This window comes from Rhamphochromis longiceps, linkage group LG19 (genome assembly GCF_057381845.1).
Source record: "Rhamphochromis longiceps isolate RC_006_pf linkage group LG19, R_longiceps_female_GT1.1, whole genome shotgun sequence".
Lineage (NCBI taxonomy): Eukaryota > Metazoa > Chordata > Actinopteri > Cichliformes > Cichlidae > Rhamphochromis > Rhamphochromis longiceps.
Genome location: NC_140575.1, coordinates 21,145,315 through 21,163,081, shown reverse-complemented (window position 1 = coordinate 21,163,081; position 17,767 = coordinate 21,145,315). Strand labels below are relative to the sequence as shown.

The 17,767-nt window shown below is 41.1% G+C and overlaps 2 protein-coding genes across 2 annotated transcripts; one reads left to right on the top strand and one right to left on the bottom strand.

Annotated features, from left to right (window-relative positions):
- Positions 1–18: 18 nt before the first annotated feature.
- Positions 19–9,255, bottom strand: LOC146646656 (adhesion G protein-coupled receptor F3-like). The gene is made up of 17 exons (XM_085390727.1): positions 9,227–9,255; positions 6,753–6,804; positions 6,519–6,648; positions 6,267–6,419; positions 6,067–6,173; positions 5,899–5,957; positions 5,685–5,809; positions 5,099–5,320; positions 4,637–4,894; positions 4,403–4,540; positions 2,979–3,087; positions 2,697–2,772; positions 2,274–2,459; positions 628–1,947; positions 495–536; positions 185–220; positions 19–104 (listed from the first exon to the last, which is right to left on the bottom strand). Exons 1-17 carry the CDS (start codon positions 9,253–9,255, stop codon positions 45–47), a joined length of 3,102 nt encoding a protein of 1,033 aa, XP_085246853.1. The 3' UTR covers positions 19–44.
- A 1,106-nt stretch (positions 9,256–10,361) lies between these two features.
- LOC146646655 (uncharacterized) lies at positions 10,362–13,570 on the top strand. The gene is made up of 2 exons (XM_085392025.1): positions 10,362–10,945; positions 10,976–13,570. The coding sequence occupies exons 1-2, from the start codon at positions 10,505–10,507 to the stop codon at positions 12,749–12,751; spliced, it is 2,217 nt and encodes a 738-aa protein (XP_085248151.1). The 5' UTR covers positions 10,362–10,504; the 3' UTR covers positions 12,752–13,570.
- Positions 13,571–17,767: the final 4,197 nt, after the last annotated feature.

The window sequence follows — 17,767 nt, the reverse complement described above, 5'->3', positions numbered from 1 at the left end:
TTTAAATGTAGTGTTTTGTGAGTATACATGTGTGCAGGTGTTGTTTAGGACTTTTTAGTTGTTGTTTCCAAATTTGTGGAGCTTTCGCTGATGGTTGGTGGAGCCTGCAGAACAGAGGAAACAGATGTGCGTCATTCATTATGAGTTACCATGGTTATTTACGAACAAGCTGTGGTTCACTTACTTTTTTCCTGAAAGAATTCAGCAGTGCTTCATGGGTCTGTGAAAATCAGAATAAAAACATTTGATGAAAACATTTTCAAGGATATTTTTGATGACTGTTGATAATAATTTCATTAAAATAATTGAAATAACACAGAATAAACCTGAGAACAACTACAACAATAATGACATTGATTCAGCTGTGGATTTTACATCATGCGTTCCTGCCATTGGCTTCAAACTTTAAATATATTCAAATGTTATCACAGTGATACAGCAGCATCTAACTAAAACTAGGTAGGCCTCTTATCTCTAGAAGTAAATGACTTTACCATTCTGTCCCCCAGGCACGTGGTCAACAAAATAAACAAACCCTAGAAAAGAAAAACAAGCATTTAAAAAAAACAGTAATACTTTTAGCAGAACAGATATTGAGTCTGATCAGTTTAATAATTGTGACCATACCTGGAATGCATTGAGCACAACAAAAGCGTAGTTCACAGCTAAAGTCACAGCTCCAGCTGTGAGGTCCAGACTAAATGTTGCAAATCCAAAAATCCATGGCAAACCAAAGATTGGAGTCAGAAGAATAACTGATCTCAGGACAGTTTTGGCAGCCTGTATTTCTTTCTCATGAGACTTTTCTCTGCTCCTATGGTCCAGAAGCTTCATGATTACCACTATCATGGCAAACAAGTTGATGAAAACAATTATACCAACTGGGAGAATGAATGTATAGATGGTTCCTTTCAGAAGTCCAGAATAAACCAGCCAACATGTTTCCAAACTGAAATACGCGTCTTGAGCGCCGCCGTTGTTGGTGAGAAATGTGATGAAAACAATGAGAAAAGGACAAACGTAGCCCAGGATCAACGAGAACCTCAGATAGGTTTTCTTGCCCACTTTGTGAAAGAGAAAAACTGCCTGATGAAGGAGCATGGTGCTCAGGCTCAACATCCAAAAGAACATGGCCAGGTAGCAGAAATGCTTCAGAAGAGCTGCAATTCTACACCAGATTTCTGAAATGATCTCTGGTTGAGAAGATGCCAGAAAACAGCAATCTGCCACCAGCAAACAAAGAGAAATGTTCACGTGGGCGGTGTGGCGCAAGTGTAGAGTATTTGTCTTGACTACTTTGCTCCAGACGATCAGTTCTATCAGGAGGCTGATAACGAGTGACACCACTGATGCAGAAAGTCCAGCGTACGTTATCTCGGTCATGTAAGGGATTTCAATGGGATACCGAGACATCAGAATGGCAAATGAAGTCAGATGATTGCAAGTGCACTCGTCAGGTTTAGAAGCGCCCCCCCATTTACATCCTTCATCTGTCCATTTGCTCTGGTTGTAGTTCCATGAGACACATTGTAGTTCAAAATGGCGAGGCCTTTCTATGAGCAATGGGAACTTTAGTGTAATCTCAAGGTTTTCTTTTCCCCGTTGAGTGGTTGTTGACACAACAATGCTGTTGATGTTAAATGTATGTGTTGTATTGGGCAAATAGTCCTGCAGGTATTTGAATCCAGCTGTTTTTACGATGCCATTTCCTGAGTTTTTAACAGTGACTGTGGCATTGAACACCGTATTGGTGCATTCATCTCCGCTGCATGTCTGTACATGCAAGTTAGTTAGATTTGAATCATTACTTATGTTTGATATCGCAATTAAATCCTCTACTGACTGCAGATATTTCTCAGCCAGGGTTTTGTTGCTTTCAGGATTCGGATTATTCCACGAGTTTCCAAGAGACCCATCCAGCAGATTACTAGATGAGGCCAGGAAATTCTGAAAAGAAAGACAAAGGTTTGCAGCTCATATAGCTGTGATGTTCCCATTAAAGATTAATCATAAAAAATGAGTTAGTTGTCACTCGTCAGCAGCTGTTTTATGGTATATGGTTTAAATGAGCAATGAACTTGGTGTAAAAGTTAAATAGTGATACTGTACTACTAATGTATGTAAATAGCAATAAATACATTGACCAATACTGGAGATTTGTTTCATTGTAACTCTTAAGGTTTGTAACTTTAAATACAAGTATTTATACTTATCGATCTTAATGTTTTAAATGTTTTTAAATAGTAATAACAAAGATATTCTTTGGTGCTTACGTTACTTGTGGTTGTGTCATTTACACCATGGTTTGTCAGAATGATAGACATGGTGCTGATCACTTGAACTGATGCATTCAAATTGGGAAACGTGTTAATAGTCTGTGGATTTTGAGTGGCATTGGTAAGACTAAAAAATATTGACTCTGCATTTTTTTCTAATGCCCCAAGTCCAGTGCCAGAAATCTGTAACAAGAGCACATATGTATTAGGCAAGCTTAACTGTGTCAGATGTAACTGTGTCAGCGACTTTAACAAAAACACTAGAGTACTTTCCATTTTCCTGTCCTGTAAAAATAGCAAAACAGTTGGATAATTTGTTGCTTTATATTAATACGATTACTTTCCTTTCATGTGTAAAAAACAAAATAAAAAAATAAAAAGTGACAAGATGATAACCTCAGTTATAAAATTTAGGCTTACCACTGCATTTTGCAGTATATTGTTGAGGTCGAAGTTCACACATCTTGATTCTTCCTTTCTCCATATCCCCTTCAAGCTGAAAATATTAATTAAAAAAATTAAATGTTACACATAAATTCTAATATATATACTGCTTAAATAATTTTCTTAATCAAAATGCAAACAATTATAGTTTTTGGACAGTAAAAGAAACAGAACTTTTAATCCAAATAAATAAATAAAAATAATTTATTATTATTATTTACATTATTACATACTACACATGATTGGTTATATTCTTACTCGCATATCCTTGTTCTTTGCCCAGCAGAGTTTTTGCATTTTAAAACTGCAGTAAAAGTAGCTTTTGTGGCTTCCCAGTCACCTTCAGCTGGACAGTACTTATCATTTACTGTTTTAGGGAAGAAAATTTCATATAGTTACAAAGACAATATTCTAAAACTGTTAAAACTGAATTTGTCACAAAATTTTTTTCCTGTAAAGCATACAAATATATAAATATTTGATCCTTCAATGAAGTAATAAGTATTTCCAGAATTTAGTCATGACTGCACAATCCTTGCCAGATTTTACCCAAATGTATTTTACAATGTAGTATAATTCAGTATGTCACAATTACTATATTATTATACACTAATATCATGCACCCTCTTTCAATTGCAAGGTTTTATATATCAGGATGTAATTTAAAAAACTTGTCTGGACTATAGAAAGTTCTGAAATTATATAATTGCAACCTCAGATAAACAAATGGCCTCACATGCAACTCTAGAAACTAATACAGTACAGATTCGTTCATGGTTGACTCAGTGACTGAAAGGTGCCCAGGTCCTGTCCCATCACAGGACCTGGACATCAACCCTTCATTGTGCTGACAGTTGGCATGAGCTGTTTGTGATGATATGCTGTGTTTGTTTTTTGCCAGAACTTCTCCCCTCTGGTCTTGACCTTTCAAAGGACATTGTTCCTGAAGTCTTGTAGTTTGTTCAGTTGCAGTTTTTCAAACCTAAGCTGTGCTGCCATGTTCATTTTTTAGAGACGAAGATCACTCCTGACAGCCTTTACAAAACAAGCCATACTTATTCTTCTTTTTCCAATTGTATTCTGATTAACTTCAACATTTAACATGCTAACTGAGGCTCATAGAGTCTAAGATTGACTTCTAAAATTGTTTGTAAATGGCCTTATCACCCAGCCCAAGATGGGGAGTAACAGTTGTTGATGTCTTTTTGCTTCTTTTTTTTTTGCATTAACACATTACTGAATTCTCCAGACCAGCAAAGTGACAAAACATCTGCTTTTATTGAGGCGCTCACACTTACTGACAGCCTGTTAATCTATACAAAATACAAATATAAACAAAACCCATAATAACATATGTGTGTCTTAAAGATACATATGTGACTTCTTTTTAAACTTGTATATCTTTTATTTTTCTTGAAATGAATTAGGAATCGTTTTGGGGCATTTAAAATGATTCATTTGACTGTTGTCTTTAAGGTAAGTAATCATTTAAAAATGTTTCAGGCAGTTTATGTTAAAATATCAGAACCTGTTGTTGTGAACTGGCACAAATGAATGAAATCAGATTCATTTGTTTGTTGAAAGTTTTATAGTTACTTAGTTCTTTTTTTTTACTTCATTGTGGGATCATTTGTGGGTAATTATGCCTTCAATAATTCCCATTGCAAAATACAAAGACATACCGGAAATGATATTGAAGCGCACTGTAGCCTGTCTTACATTCCCAAGTCTGTTGGTAAATGTACACACTGTTGTATCTACACTTGTGCTATGAGCACAGATGATTATTTTACTAGTTGTATAAACTAGTATGTTGCCGCCTGCAAGAATTGAATATTCATGTCATGTATTTTCAGAACAATTTTGCATAATAAATATTTTAATTGAAATTAAATGAGACCAAATAAATTACTTACTCTGAGTTTCTAATTGGCCTTTGAGACCTCCATCCCATGTGACATTATAAGGTTCAGTACTATTGCTTATCTCACATTTGGCTTTTGCTTGGAGAATATCATTTTCGGTTTTACAGCGTGGAAATGATGGCTCCGTGAAGACGTCAATGTCCGGTAATAGTGCTACATCCAGTTGAGCACTGGCTTTGTGTAACATGTTGACTGTACAGCCTGATGTGGTGCAATTACCCGTTTGGTGATAGATACATGAGAACTGTCCTAAGAAGCAAACACAAGTGGGGTTAAAGCCAGCAGATTTTGATTCTTTTCATTCTGTTTGTTTCTGGTCCATAGAGGGGTGGTTGGGGGGGGGGGGGGCTTTCACATGTGTGTTAAAAGTGCATTTCTTCTGTTTTGCCATCATTGTATCATCTTTAATTATTAACAGTACCAATAATAATATAATGGAACATTCATACATACCATTCCAGAGTTCTGTGACGTTACTGAGGTTGACTATACTGTTAGTTCGTGATGATGTATAAACTGTTGAAACTGTTCCAGTAGTTATGTCATATTGCCCTTTGCTATTTATTATACTCCATTGTGGGTAAATTTTCAGGTCCTCTTTGGTTGTGCATCTGATCACTTGGTTGGTGGCACCATAAGGCACAGGCATTGGTGGCATCTTTAAGTTGACAAGACCTGTGGAGGAAAAAATAATAATAATGAAATTTCAGTCCCTGAAACTTAAAAACCTATCCAGTGCTGTGAACACCGCAGATTGAAGGTACTGTTTTGGAGCAACAGAATAAATCTTAAAATTATTATAAACTAAAACTAGATGCATAAAGATCTGTGACTTTCATTTTATCTTCATCAGAGTAATGATTGCATCCATAACAAATCTGATTTCACTTTGGGTTTTTTTTTTTTTTTTGGTGGACAGAAAATGATGATCATGGAGAACTAAGAAGAGAACAGAATTTACAGAATTTTTAAACTCACATGTTGGAAAGAATTTCTTGCATACAGTACAATGCACCCCTCTGCAGCAAGATTACATTACCTGAAGTCTCCATAATAAGTGAGGCGGACAGACTTTGGCCAATCTTTACTGAATTACTTATCAGAGCTTGTGAATCGATGCTGGAGGCGATGATTATTTTAAAGTCTGCAATGACGCTACCAATCCTTCAAACAAACAAAAAAAAGAGTGATTTTACATTTTTATTAGATAAATGTAAAAACATAATATTTTATTTGTAATTGCACGAATATACCTGAATCTTGTAATGTTTAAAAAGTCAAATCCCCACAGAGTGCTGTACACTGTTTTCATCTAAGAGGTAACAAAGGATGGAAATAAAGTGAATAACAGTAATTTCTATTTTCAAGGTTAAAAATTATGCTGTATACACTTAAATGCATTTTGAGAAAAACATTATTACCTTTGTCAACAACCCATCACTGCATTTTGCATATTTAGGGTTTGTTATATCTTCCAAACAATCTGTATATGTAGACCCCTGCAGTCTAAGAGACCCTGTGATGGTAACTGTGAGCAAGAAAATGTCATTTTGGGGGATGCTTTTAACCTTGATGCTCACAAATAACCAGATGTGCAAAAACAGTTAAATTGACTTAATACCTGTGGTGTTTAGGACACATTTTGCATCTGCACTTTTATCCAAAGTGCATGTTGCATTGCCACAACATTTTGGATTAGACTGACAGAAAGTATCGCTCCATCTGTGGTCTGGTTTGCATTCACATTCTTTGCTGCCGGTACCATTTGTGCACACTTGTGAGGACAAGAGTTATTCAGGGTTAGAGCTAGAGGTTATATAAGTATTTTCTTCATAAATCACAGCATGATGTGGAAGATTGGAAATTAGTTTACCTGTTGTCATTACAGGTGCTACAACAAATGTATTGTTACACGTAAAATTCTTCAGTATGCTCGTGATATTTGCAATTGCACTTTTGTCTATTATCAGTTTGGCATAAAGCATTTGTGTTGAATTATCAGCCTGTGAAAGAAAAGTGATTCCATTTTTTTCTTCTTTTTTTTTTTAATTTCATGATACAGTTGAACTTTAAGATCAAAATGTGTAATTGTGTGTAATCAACAAACCTGACAGAAGAAGTTTATGCCCAAGATGTAAAGAAATAAAAAGGTCCACATCCTGTTTTGGGAAAAATAAATGATATTTTTAAAAAGCATTTGGAGTACACAGCATGCTATAATTAAAATGTTCCGCTTCAAAACAAATGAAGGTGATGCATGAAAAAGATTTTCTGTCGCTTTATCTTTCCCGTTTTGCACACATGAGAGAGGAAAAAAAACACATTTGAATATGATGCAGTACAAAGAAATCCGCTTATCTCAAAAGAACAGTTAAACTGTGCAGGTGTATCTGATAAAGTGTGTGTCTAGCTTGTATTACAGCACTAGCTCTGTAAACAAGTAAGTTCCCAAAAAATTGGATGATGTGTAAAAAGGCGGTGCAATGATTGGTAATCATTTGACTAAATATAGTTCAAGTACAACATAAACACCTTTTTTGGGGAGAAAAATATATCCGCAGCAAGCTACAAAATACTCTAAGAATGAAAAAGAAATGTAGATTCTATGTTGTATGATAGACATTAAATAGTAAAAACAAATCCACACACAAGAGACAAAGCTGAACTCTAATATAGAACGGCCATTACTGTTGAGCCTGGAATTACAAACCGTTCCATCCATCCTGCCAGGCTATCACACAGAGGAACTATTCATGCCCACATTCACACCTCCCTCCAGTTTAGAGTATGTTAACCTAACTTGGCTGTCTTTTGAATGTAGGGTGTGGCGCACCCTGTGGCAACTCACGGCATCACGGGGAACTCACGCAAACTCCAGGCAGAAAGCTCCAACAGGCTGGTGACTTAAAACCCAGGACCTTCATGCTTTTAATTAACAGAGCTAACCACTCCATCACTGTGCAATCCAATTTAAAAAGAGATGTGATATAATACTATGTATGGAAATCACTGCTTGGGCTCAAGAACACTTCTGAAAGACTCATTACAGCAAGACCATGTCAGACCATATTTTATGTGGTCGTGTACAGTATGGCTCCTAAACTGGCCTGTCCAATGTCCAAATCTTTCACACACTGCAAACATGTGGACCACAAAAGCAAAAAAGGTGATGCGGCACAGCCTTCTTTAACCCTCTCAGGCTCAAATTAAGTTTTAGTTGCTAATGGACAACCAAGTCCTGCAGTGGTACTTCTGAGTAAAAAAAAAAAAATGTATGTGGGGTAATCAGGTTGTTAGTTTTTAACCGTTGCAAATCGGCAACGCCTGCCTGGAGAGGGTTAAAAATATTTTTTAAAAAGGTTTTAGATTTTTTTATGTTTTAGGTTATATCATTTATACTCAAGCAAACCAAGCGATTCAGAATCTGAAAACTTTATTAATCCCAGAGGAAGTTTTGCAGTCTCAGTTTCTCCAAGATAGTAAGGACATGATCGAAAACTGCCAATATTAATAGTGTAAAAATGCTCTAATATAAATATCCTGATATATTACACAAAAAAAATTACATTTAAAGCTGACACTGAGGCGCTTATCAGACCGACAGCCAGAAATCATACCCACAAATCAGCATCAAACTTCAAATACATTTACAAACAATTCCGGCGGAGCTCACGGGCGCGTCACTGCAACCCCCCCTGGCTTCTGCTCCGCGGCTGCTGAGTGAGCCCTCATCTGGGACTCTCCTCAGCTCTTTCTGGGACAGTGGCGCGGCTGCCCATCTGTTGGTCTTCCTTGGTCTCTTGTGTTCTGGGGGCCTCTGGATGTCTGGAGTTTTGATCTCCTCCATACCTGCTTCATGCCCTGGAGGACGGGGCTGTGGCCCCCCCACACCCTCTAGCAGATCATTACATGAAGGAACCTTTTAAAAAAAAACAAGCGCGTCCATGCTCACAGGTGTACACATGGGTGATCACACCCACAAACTACACCCTTTTTGGCTCCTACCTCAAAGCACACTGTGTTCTGTTGATCTTACGTGCTGCACAATAATGTTTAACATTTAGTATTTACTGTCATATTCCCATATATCATTGTGATGTTGTTTATTCTATTACTCTTGTTCTCTTCTGCTTGTTTTCTTTTTTCTTTCTCAACAGGTGATCCAGGTGATCGATAGATGCATTTTCTTTTTCTTTTTCTGCCCATTCTGTTGGTTTTTGTTTTTTTGCCCTTTTCCCCCGTCCCTCTTCTCAGCTGTTTCTCTTTCTTTCTCCCCTTCTTTCCCCCAGTCAAGTCTGTCCCGTATTCAGCAAGTGAAAATAAAATAAACAATAAAAGGTGACACAAATGGACCATTATGGCAAGGCTGGGATGGTCAATTTGGTAAAGTAAATCTGTTGGGCATCTTTCTTTGCCTTTAGACAATAATTCTGATGGCAAAAGAGCCAAACGGGACAGGCAAAAGAAAAGAAAAAAAACAACAACAAAAAAACAATCCCAAGTTTCAAAACACTATTTTCAATTCGTTTTAAATGATACTTTACACACATATCCAAACATTTTTGTGAAAGCGTCACTAACCTGCTGTACAAGATGGTAGACGGACCCATCGGTGCTCAGAAATGATGAACTATCAACTGATGGAGCTCTCCCTACAGCAACTTACAAGGTCGGCAGAAGACTAAAACCTGGTGTCTAGTAATAGGAGTATATGATGAGTTACTGTAAGAGGTTACTGCAGATACACATGCAAATTAAAAAGACTTATGAAGGACTAATTTGACTTTCAAAAATAGAATGAATGATGTTGGTGTCCATAGTATTAGCATATATTTTCACTTCGAAATTATGCGCACAGAAAAACATGCAATGGCATGCTCACTTTAAAGTCTGTTCTAGTTTTCATCTTTGCTTTGTGCTGTTTGCTTAGCGTTCTGATAGAATGCTCTTATCTATGCATAAAATGTATAATTTACATGAATCTAATGTCTTTGATATACTGTTTGTTGATAAGGGATTGATAACGTTGACATTTTCATATATGAAATAATTTTTTATGATTTAATATATGAAAACCACTTTATTTTTTTACATCTGTGTTATGACCCAGTGATGTGTTTGTTGGTGTTGTGCCTCCCACCGGAGGATGGTGGCGGTATTTTCCCTTTTTTCTCTCCTAGGAGGTGGACACCTGGGCGTGGCTGCTAGGTATCTGGGTGGAGTCTCTACACACCTTCCGACTGGATAATTGATGGACCACCTCCAGTACTTAACGTCCGGATGACAGTCACCTGGGAGTGCTGTTTGGAACCCCGTTGACTCGGTCACAGAGTTGTGGGTTGTGTCATTGTAGTGCAGGCTGGAGTATTCACGTGTACCTCTAGCCTTGCCATGTAAATAATTGTAAATAAGTTAACCAGTGGCGGTCACTTTTTTGTTCCTTTGCTGTATAACTTTCACTGTCGCAGCCTAGTAGGCGTGAGAAGCCGTTTTCTTTTGTTGAACAAGTTTTCTCCTGTTTTTCGTTAGATAGTTAGGTAAGTGACTTGTCTTTTGTTTGGGCTTCTTTTTATTTTGGTGTAGGGAAGACTAGGGATTGTTTTATAGGGAGTTTTGTTTATTGTTTTGGCATTGCTCACTGCTGATGAAAATAAATGGCTGCTTAAATACTTAAAAAAGGTGTCGTTGTTGGGGTTTGTGTGTGGGTGGGGAAGTGAGTGGGGCAAACTATTTGTTACGTTTATTTACTTGCCGGGACCAGAACGTAACATATTGGGGGCTCGTCTCTTTTGTGTTCTTTTTGTGGCTTGTTTTCTTGGTTGGCGGTTTTTTCTTGTGTGGGGGGGTGTGTGTGTTAGGATGGAGTTTAAGTTGGAGGACTTCACTCTGAGCCCGTCTGCGGAGAAGTTGGACAGGTGTAAAAAGGCTGACCTCTTGCTTGTTGCTGAATTCTTTGATGTGACTGTGCCGTTGACTGCGAAGAAGAAAGAGCTTAGGGAGCTCCTGTGTGTCCAGTTGACGGACAGGGGGTTGTTTGGTGAGCCGGGTCCTGCAGGGGGGGTTGAGCTGGGGGCTGTTGCTGGTGTTTCTGCCCCACTGAAAAATCTCCCTTTTCCGCCTAGCCCTTCTGTGGAGGAGCTGCAGTTAACGCTGCGCATTAAGGAGGTGGAGCTAAAGAAACAGCAGTTGGAGGTGGACGCTATGCACTTGAGGATCAGGGCTCTGGAGGTAGAGAGGGGAGCCTCTGTGTCTGCCAGCCCTCCTGTACCTCGGTTAGCCCCGCAGTCACCATCCCCGCAGGTACCCTCTCCGGAGTCATCATCCCCGCAGGTACCCTCCCCGGAGTCATCATCCCCGCAGTCGCCATCTCCGCAGCCACCGGCCCCGATGCCAGGTGGTGGCTTTGATGTGAGTAAACACATCAAAATGGTGCCGGCGTTTCGGGAAACTGAGGTGGATTCGTATTTCACAGTGTTTGAACGTATCGCAGGTGCGCTGCACTGGCCAAAGGATGTGTGGTCTCTTTTACTCCAATGTAGATTGGTGGGGAAAGCTCAAGAGGTATGCACCGCTCTTTCTCTGGAGGACAGTTTTGACTATGATATGGTGAAGGCTGCTGTCCTACGCGCTTACGAGCTTGTGCCAGAGGCTTACAGGCAGAGATTTAGGGATGGGAAAAAATCCGCCAACCAGACCTATGTGGAGTTTGCCAGAGAAAAGAAAACTCTGTTTGATAAGTGGTGTCATGCTACAGAAGTAAAAACCTTGGAAGACCTGCGTGAGTTGGTGACGTTAGAAGAGTTTAAAAATCAACTACCAGACACTGTGGTAACCTACTTAAACGAACAGAAGGTTACGACTCTCGCCGCTGCTGCTATACGGGCTGATGAGTTTGTGTTGACACACAAAGTGGTGTTTTCGGTTCCTGCTCACAGTTTTCCGTCTTCCAGTAGCCCGCCCAGATGGTCTCCAAGGGGCACCCGCCGTGCCATCCCCTCATCCATTGAGAACCGCGTGTGTTTTTTTTGCCATGAGCAGGGACACCTTATTGCGGTTTGCCCTGCTCTGAAGAGAAAAGAAATGACCAGGCAGGGTACATCTCCTTCCCCAATAAACCTTCTACAGACAAACTCTCCTACTTGGGGGGAGGTGATGGCCCCCGAAAATGATAAAGTAGATAAGGAGTTTAAGCCGTTTGTGTCAAACGGCTTTGTTTCCTTGATAGGAGAAGATCGGCGGACTCCTGTCAGTATTTTGCGAGACACTGGTGCGAAACAGTCGCTCATTCGTGAGGGGGTCTTACCGTTTTCAGCTCAATCCTGTTGTGGGGCGGATGTGTTAGCCTGGGGAGTTAGGATGTGTGTAATACGGGTTCCTTTACACTTGGTGCAGCTTTCGTCTCAGTTTTTGTCTGGTGAGGTTAAGCTTGGGGTGCGGCCCCAGTTACCGGTTGCAGGTATTGACATCATCTTGGGAAACGATCTAGCTGGCGGCACAGTTTTTCCGTCGCCAGAAGTAGTCGATATACCACTTACAGATAACAGTGGTTTCGATCGTGCCACATCAAAGGCTGTTCAAACCGTCAGTGTAAAGACATTTAGGCAGAGGAGAGGTGCGAGTGGATCCCAGCAACAGCAGCAGCAAAATGCTGAAACCAGGCCACCTGCTAGAAAAAGACAAGGACCTCGACGGCATAGGGACCGCAGAAGAGGCCAGCTGATGGTGGCTAATGCTCCATCTCCCACCCTTAAATTTGACACAGACTTTGATTTTGATTCCTCCAACGCGCAATTCATTAAGGAGGCGCTTGAGAAGAAGTTACAGGAGGGGCTGAATCTAAAGGATGGGAATTCTGAGGGAAGGGAAAAGGAGGGGTTGCAGCTGAGTTCAGGGGAGGATCATTTTGGTCCAAAGTGCTACTATGACAAAGCAAAGTTTTTCTTTGACAACATCTCATCTGATAATGGGCTCAGACTGACGTGGGCAGAGGAGCGAAAGCGCAATCTGGAGACTTTTGGTGTCCCTGGGCGGTTCCTGAGGGGCCAAGGATTCAGAGGTGGACGCCAGTGTTTTGGGGGCGGGTGCAGTGCTCGTGCAGGAGGATGAAAATGGCATTGACCACCCAGTCTGTTTCTTTTCTAGAACATTTCTAAAACAGCAACCAGCGCCTCATGCGTTGGTCCTTACTCCTACAGGATTTCAACATTGAGATCCAATATATAAGAGCTTAGAGAATGTTATGGCTGATGCCCTCTCTAGGTCGTAAATCAAACATCTTTGTGTGGGGTTGGATGTTTGATTTTTTTTTTTGGGTGGGGGAAACTGTTATGACCCAGTGATGTGTTTGTTGGTGTTGTGCCTCCCACCGGAGGATGGTGGCGGTATTTTCCCTTTTTTCTCTCCTAGGAGGTGGACACCTGGGCGTGGCTGCTAGGTATCTGGGTGGAGTCTCTACACACCTTCCGACTGGATAATTGATGGACCACCTCCAGTACTTAACGTCCGGATGACAGTCACCTGGGAGTGCTGTTTGGAACCCCGTTGACTCGGTCACAGAGTTGTGGGTTGTGTCATTGTAGTGCAGGCTGGAGTATTCACGTGTACCTCTAGCCTTGCCATGTAAATAATTGTAAATAAGTTAACCAGTGGCGGTCACTTTTTTGTTCCTTTGCTGTATAACTTTCACTGTCGCAGCCTAGTAGGCGTGAGAAGCCGTTTTCTTTTGTTGAACAAGTTTTCTCCTGTTTTTCGTTAGATAGTTAGGTAAGTGACTTGTCTTTTGTTTGGGCTTCTTTTTATTTTGGTGTAGGGAAGACTAGGGATTGTTTTATAGGGAGTTTTGTTTATTGTTTTGGCATTGCTCACTGCTGATGAAAATAAATGGCTGCTTAAATACTTAAAAAAGGTGTCGTTGTTGGGGTTTGTGTGTGGGTGGGGAAGTGAGTGGGGCAAACTATTTGTTACGTTTATTTACTTGCCGGGACCAGAACGTAACATCTGTCACGTTTGCCTTCAGTTGGGATTGGCATGCAATCCCTCGATAACCTGTATTATATTTATTCAACATCCAACTTGCTGCTTCACACTAGTGTAGGCGTGTGTTAATGTGATGTTTGTTTACATGCTTTTGACTGTATGTAGGAAATTCTTTTGGATTTCTTGGAGTATTTGGAGTATCCCCCACATTGGACAATCGGACCATCTCTCCCTGTTCCTCACACCTCGGTATTCACCACTCATCCAACGTGTGAAACCTGCTGTGAGGACAATTAAAGTGTGGCCAGAGGGGACAGACGCAGTGCTCCAGGACAGATTTAAAAACACAGACTGGAATATGTTCACCCACACAGACCTGGACCAGTACGCTTCATCTGTACTGGATTACATCTCCAAAACCACAGACAGTGTCACCACCCAGAAACGGATCACCATGTACCCCAACCAGAAGCTTTGGATGAACCGGGATGTTTGTCTCCTCCTGAAGGCCCGCAACACTGCCTTTAGGTCAGGAGATGCACACGCCTACAGTACAGCCAGGGCTAATCTAAAGAAGGGCATCAAAAAAGCCAAACACCATTACAAAAAGAAGGTAGAAGAACACTTCTCCAACTCCAACCCCCGACGCATGTGGCAAGGACTCCAGACCATCACAGACTACAGGACCACCAAACCCTCCCCCGCATCCTCTTATGTCTCCTTCCTCAACGAGCTCAACAACTTTTATGCTCGTTTTGAGCGAGGGAACCCCACAACCACAACCAAAGCAGACATGACGCCAGACCACCAACCTATGACTCTCTCCCCCACCGATGTAGGAGCGGTGCTGAGCAGGATCAATGTCCACAAGGCTGCAGGCCCTGATGGCATCCCCGGGCGTGTTCTCAGAGCGTGTTCTGGGGAGCTTGCAGGAGTGCTCACAGACATATTCAATCTGTCCTTGGCCCACGCTGTGGTACCGGCCTGCTTCAAATCCACCTCCATCGTCCCGATACCCAAAAACTCCAACCCATCTTGCCTCAATGATTACCGCCCGGTAGCACTCACCCCCATCATCACTAAGTGCTTAGAGCGACTGGTCCTAGCACACTTCAAATCCTGTCTCCCCCCCACCCTGGACCCCCACCAATTCGCATACCGCCGGAACAGGAGCACAGAGGATGCAGTCTCCATCGCAATGCACTCTGTCCTCTCACACCTGGACAACAACAACACCTACGCCAGAATGCTGTTTATAGACTTCAGTTCAGCATTCAATACAATCCACCCCTCACAACTCATCAGGAAACTGACAGACCTGGGTATCAGTTCCCTCATCTGCAAATGGTTACTGGACTTCCTGACCAACCGCCCCCAACATGTCCGGCTGGATAACCGCTGCTCATCTACCATCACAATGAACACCGGTGTACCACAAGGCTGTGTGATGAGCCCTTTCCTCTACTCCCTCTTCACCCACGACTGCAGACCTGCTGATGGTTCCAACACCATCATTAAGTTTGCAGATGACACCACGGTGATTGGCCTCATCAGTGACAACGATGAGGCCGCCTACAGGGAGGAGGTGGATCGTCTGGCTGAGTGGTGCGACAGAAACAACCTGCTGCTTAACACCGAGAAGACCAAGGAGCTCATCGTGGACTACAGGAGGAATGCTGACCCACATCCACCCATCCACATTAAGGGGACGGCTGTGGAGCGTGTGAGCAGCTTCAAGTTCCTGGGAGTCCACATCTCCGAGGATCTCACCTGGACGACATTATAACATACCATAATAGACCCATTTCTGTAATATACTCACATATCTATATTATTGCTAATATATATTGTAATATATCTATATCACTAAAGCACTTCTGGATGGATGCAAACTGCATTTCGTTGCCCTGTACCTGTGCATGTGCAATGACAATAAAGTTGAATTCTATTCTATTCTATTCTATTCTATTTCATCGTGGACTGGGAGAATATACAAATGATAAACGGTGAATTACAAGAGTTTGTCTGAAAATTTAGCAGGAGATAAAATGTGGCCTATGGTTAGCCACACGTAGAAACTAGCCAATTTAATGTTTCACGGGGATGTACTTTTGATGTTACTTTAGTGGCAAATCAGCACACTACCAAGCATCTATATTTATTTTTACATTATTTACATTATTATATAACCTTTTTGTTGAGGACCCAGAGCTCTGTAATGCAGGGCTCCTAGTTTTTGGGTCCAATTTGCACAATCATTAGAGGCCTGAGCTTAAAACAAGGAACTTATTCACTCCAAGCATACAAATCTTCAGTCAAATTATATGTATCAGGAACTGACTGTTCATACGCTGGTAGGAATATGTGAATTGTACCCACATTACAGGAAATGTATTTGGAGAGTCAGGTATCTAACTCTTATTTTATTTTATTTTATTTTTTAAATAAAAACTTTACGCATCTCTAATTACTGAACTCCTCACCCTGTATCTAAGGGAAGTGCTGAACTCCTCCACTTGGGGCAGCAATTTGGTCCTGACCCACAGTAAGCACTCTACCATTTTCCAGCTAAGACCTCAAATTTGATTCTCATTCTCACTCACATTCGTGTTGATTCTCATTCCCTCCACTTCACACTCGGATGCAAACCACTACAGTGAGAGCCAGAGGCCACCACCCGATAAAGCCGACAGAACCACATCATCTGAAAAAAGCACAGATGAAATTCTGCACATAAAATTTATAAACAGAATCAAAGGGCAGCCCTGGTGGATGAAAACCACATTGTTCCTCCTGTATCTGAGGTTTGACTAAAGGGTCAACTCTCCTTTCCAGCACCCTGGCATAGACCTTCCTGGGGAGGCTATGGAGTGTGATCTCCCTGTAGTTGAAGCACAACCTCCAGTTGCACTTCTTAAAGATTGGACCCCGGTCTGCCAATCCAGAGGGACCGCCCCGCATAGCTGGACTGGCATACCGGGCATTTGCCCGGTGGCAAGGCTGGACTGGGACAAAAAATCGGCCCGGGCATTTTGACTAGAGACCGGCCCACCAGGATAAAGATTGAAAATGTGACGTCATTCAGGGGTAAAACCGCAAAGGATTCTGGGAACTTGTGGCAAGAGGTACTAGCGCACGCAGGCTTTCAATTGAACTCAGTTACACAGCGATAAAAAGAAACCCAAAAAATGGCAAGAAGCTGTTGTATTATTAACTGCAATAGCCGGTCGCATGACAGCCACGGGAAGCCGACGGGTAAAGAGATCGTTTTTTTTTTTATCGGATTAAGTCGTTGAAGAGAAATTTTTTAAGCCATGTTTCCGAAGTAAGAGCCGACGGATGGTCTGGATATACCAAATATAACGTCTCAGAACACTCCAGCTCACAGGTTAGTCTGCTCCAAGCATTCCCACAAAGGTCAGAGTTTTGTAGTAGTTAATACGTCATTTTTCTTAACATAATTGGTGATATAGGTTACAAGCAAGTCTGGCGCCGAACAGAAATTGTTGCGCTATGCTCCTTTGTTTATTGTGTTTATTGTGCATAAATAGTGAATTGTCCTGACACAATATTGCGTTTCGCTTCTGTTATTACCATGGTACATTGACAAAAACATATACTTTTATTCACAGGATAAAACAGTTGTTTTGTATCACTAATTGTCCAGTACGATTACAGCATACAATATTATTGTCACTGCTACATTTCTGTAATGCTACCAGAAATTATTTCCACTACTAATTAATTACCGTTGAGCTCAAAGGTTATATTAATAAACGGTTAACGAATGTGTATTTATGACGACGATTTGTGAGACTGGTAAACTTACCTTTGTTCGTACGATGGTCTTTCGTTCTACACGGTGCGTTTCAAGGTCCTGTACCCATCCGTCGGTAAACTGTACCTGGGCTTGTTGCAGTGACCTGAAGTTACTAAACTTCATGAGTGTATGCACTCACTCCAAGAACCGTATAATTATAAATATGAGCGTGGTGAAAGTTGGGCAGCACGCTAACGTCTTTTGTCCACTCTGTGTACTCGTAAGGGTCTGACCCTTTCACTCCTTTGATTTTTTCCTCGTATCTTTTCTTTGTCTTTTCGTCGAATCTGTCTTTGTACGGACCGGCATTGTTCTCCTTTTGTTTT

What these genes read in the sequence shown, in the direction of transcription:
- LOC146646656 (XM_085390727.1), bottom strand. Translation starts at nt 9,255, where the DNA reads ATGGGTCCGTCTACCATCTTGTACAGCAG. An exon ending in CGTGCCTGGGGGACAGAATG is followed by an intron (nt 221 to 494) that starts GTAAAGTCATTT and finishes TGATTTTCACAG; the next exon opens with ACCCATGAAGCACTGCTGAA. An exon ending in TGAATTCTTTCAGGAAAAAA is followed by an intron (nt 105 to 184) that starts GTAAGTGAACCA and finishes TCTGTTCTGCAG; the next exon opens with GCTCCACCAACCATCAGCGA.
- LOC146646655 (XM_085392025.1), top strand. Translation starts at nt 10,505, where the DNA reads ATGGAGTTTAAGTTGGAGGACTTCACTCTGAGCCCGTCTGCGGAGAAG. An exon ending in CGCAGTCACCATCCCCGCAG is followed by an intron (nt 10,946 to 10,975) that starts GTACCCTCTCCG and finishes TCATCCCCGCAG; the next exon opens with GTACCCTCCCCGGAGTCATC.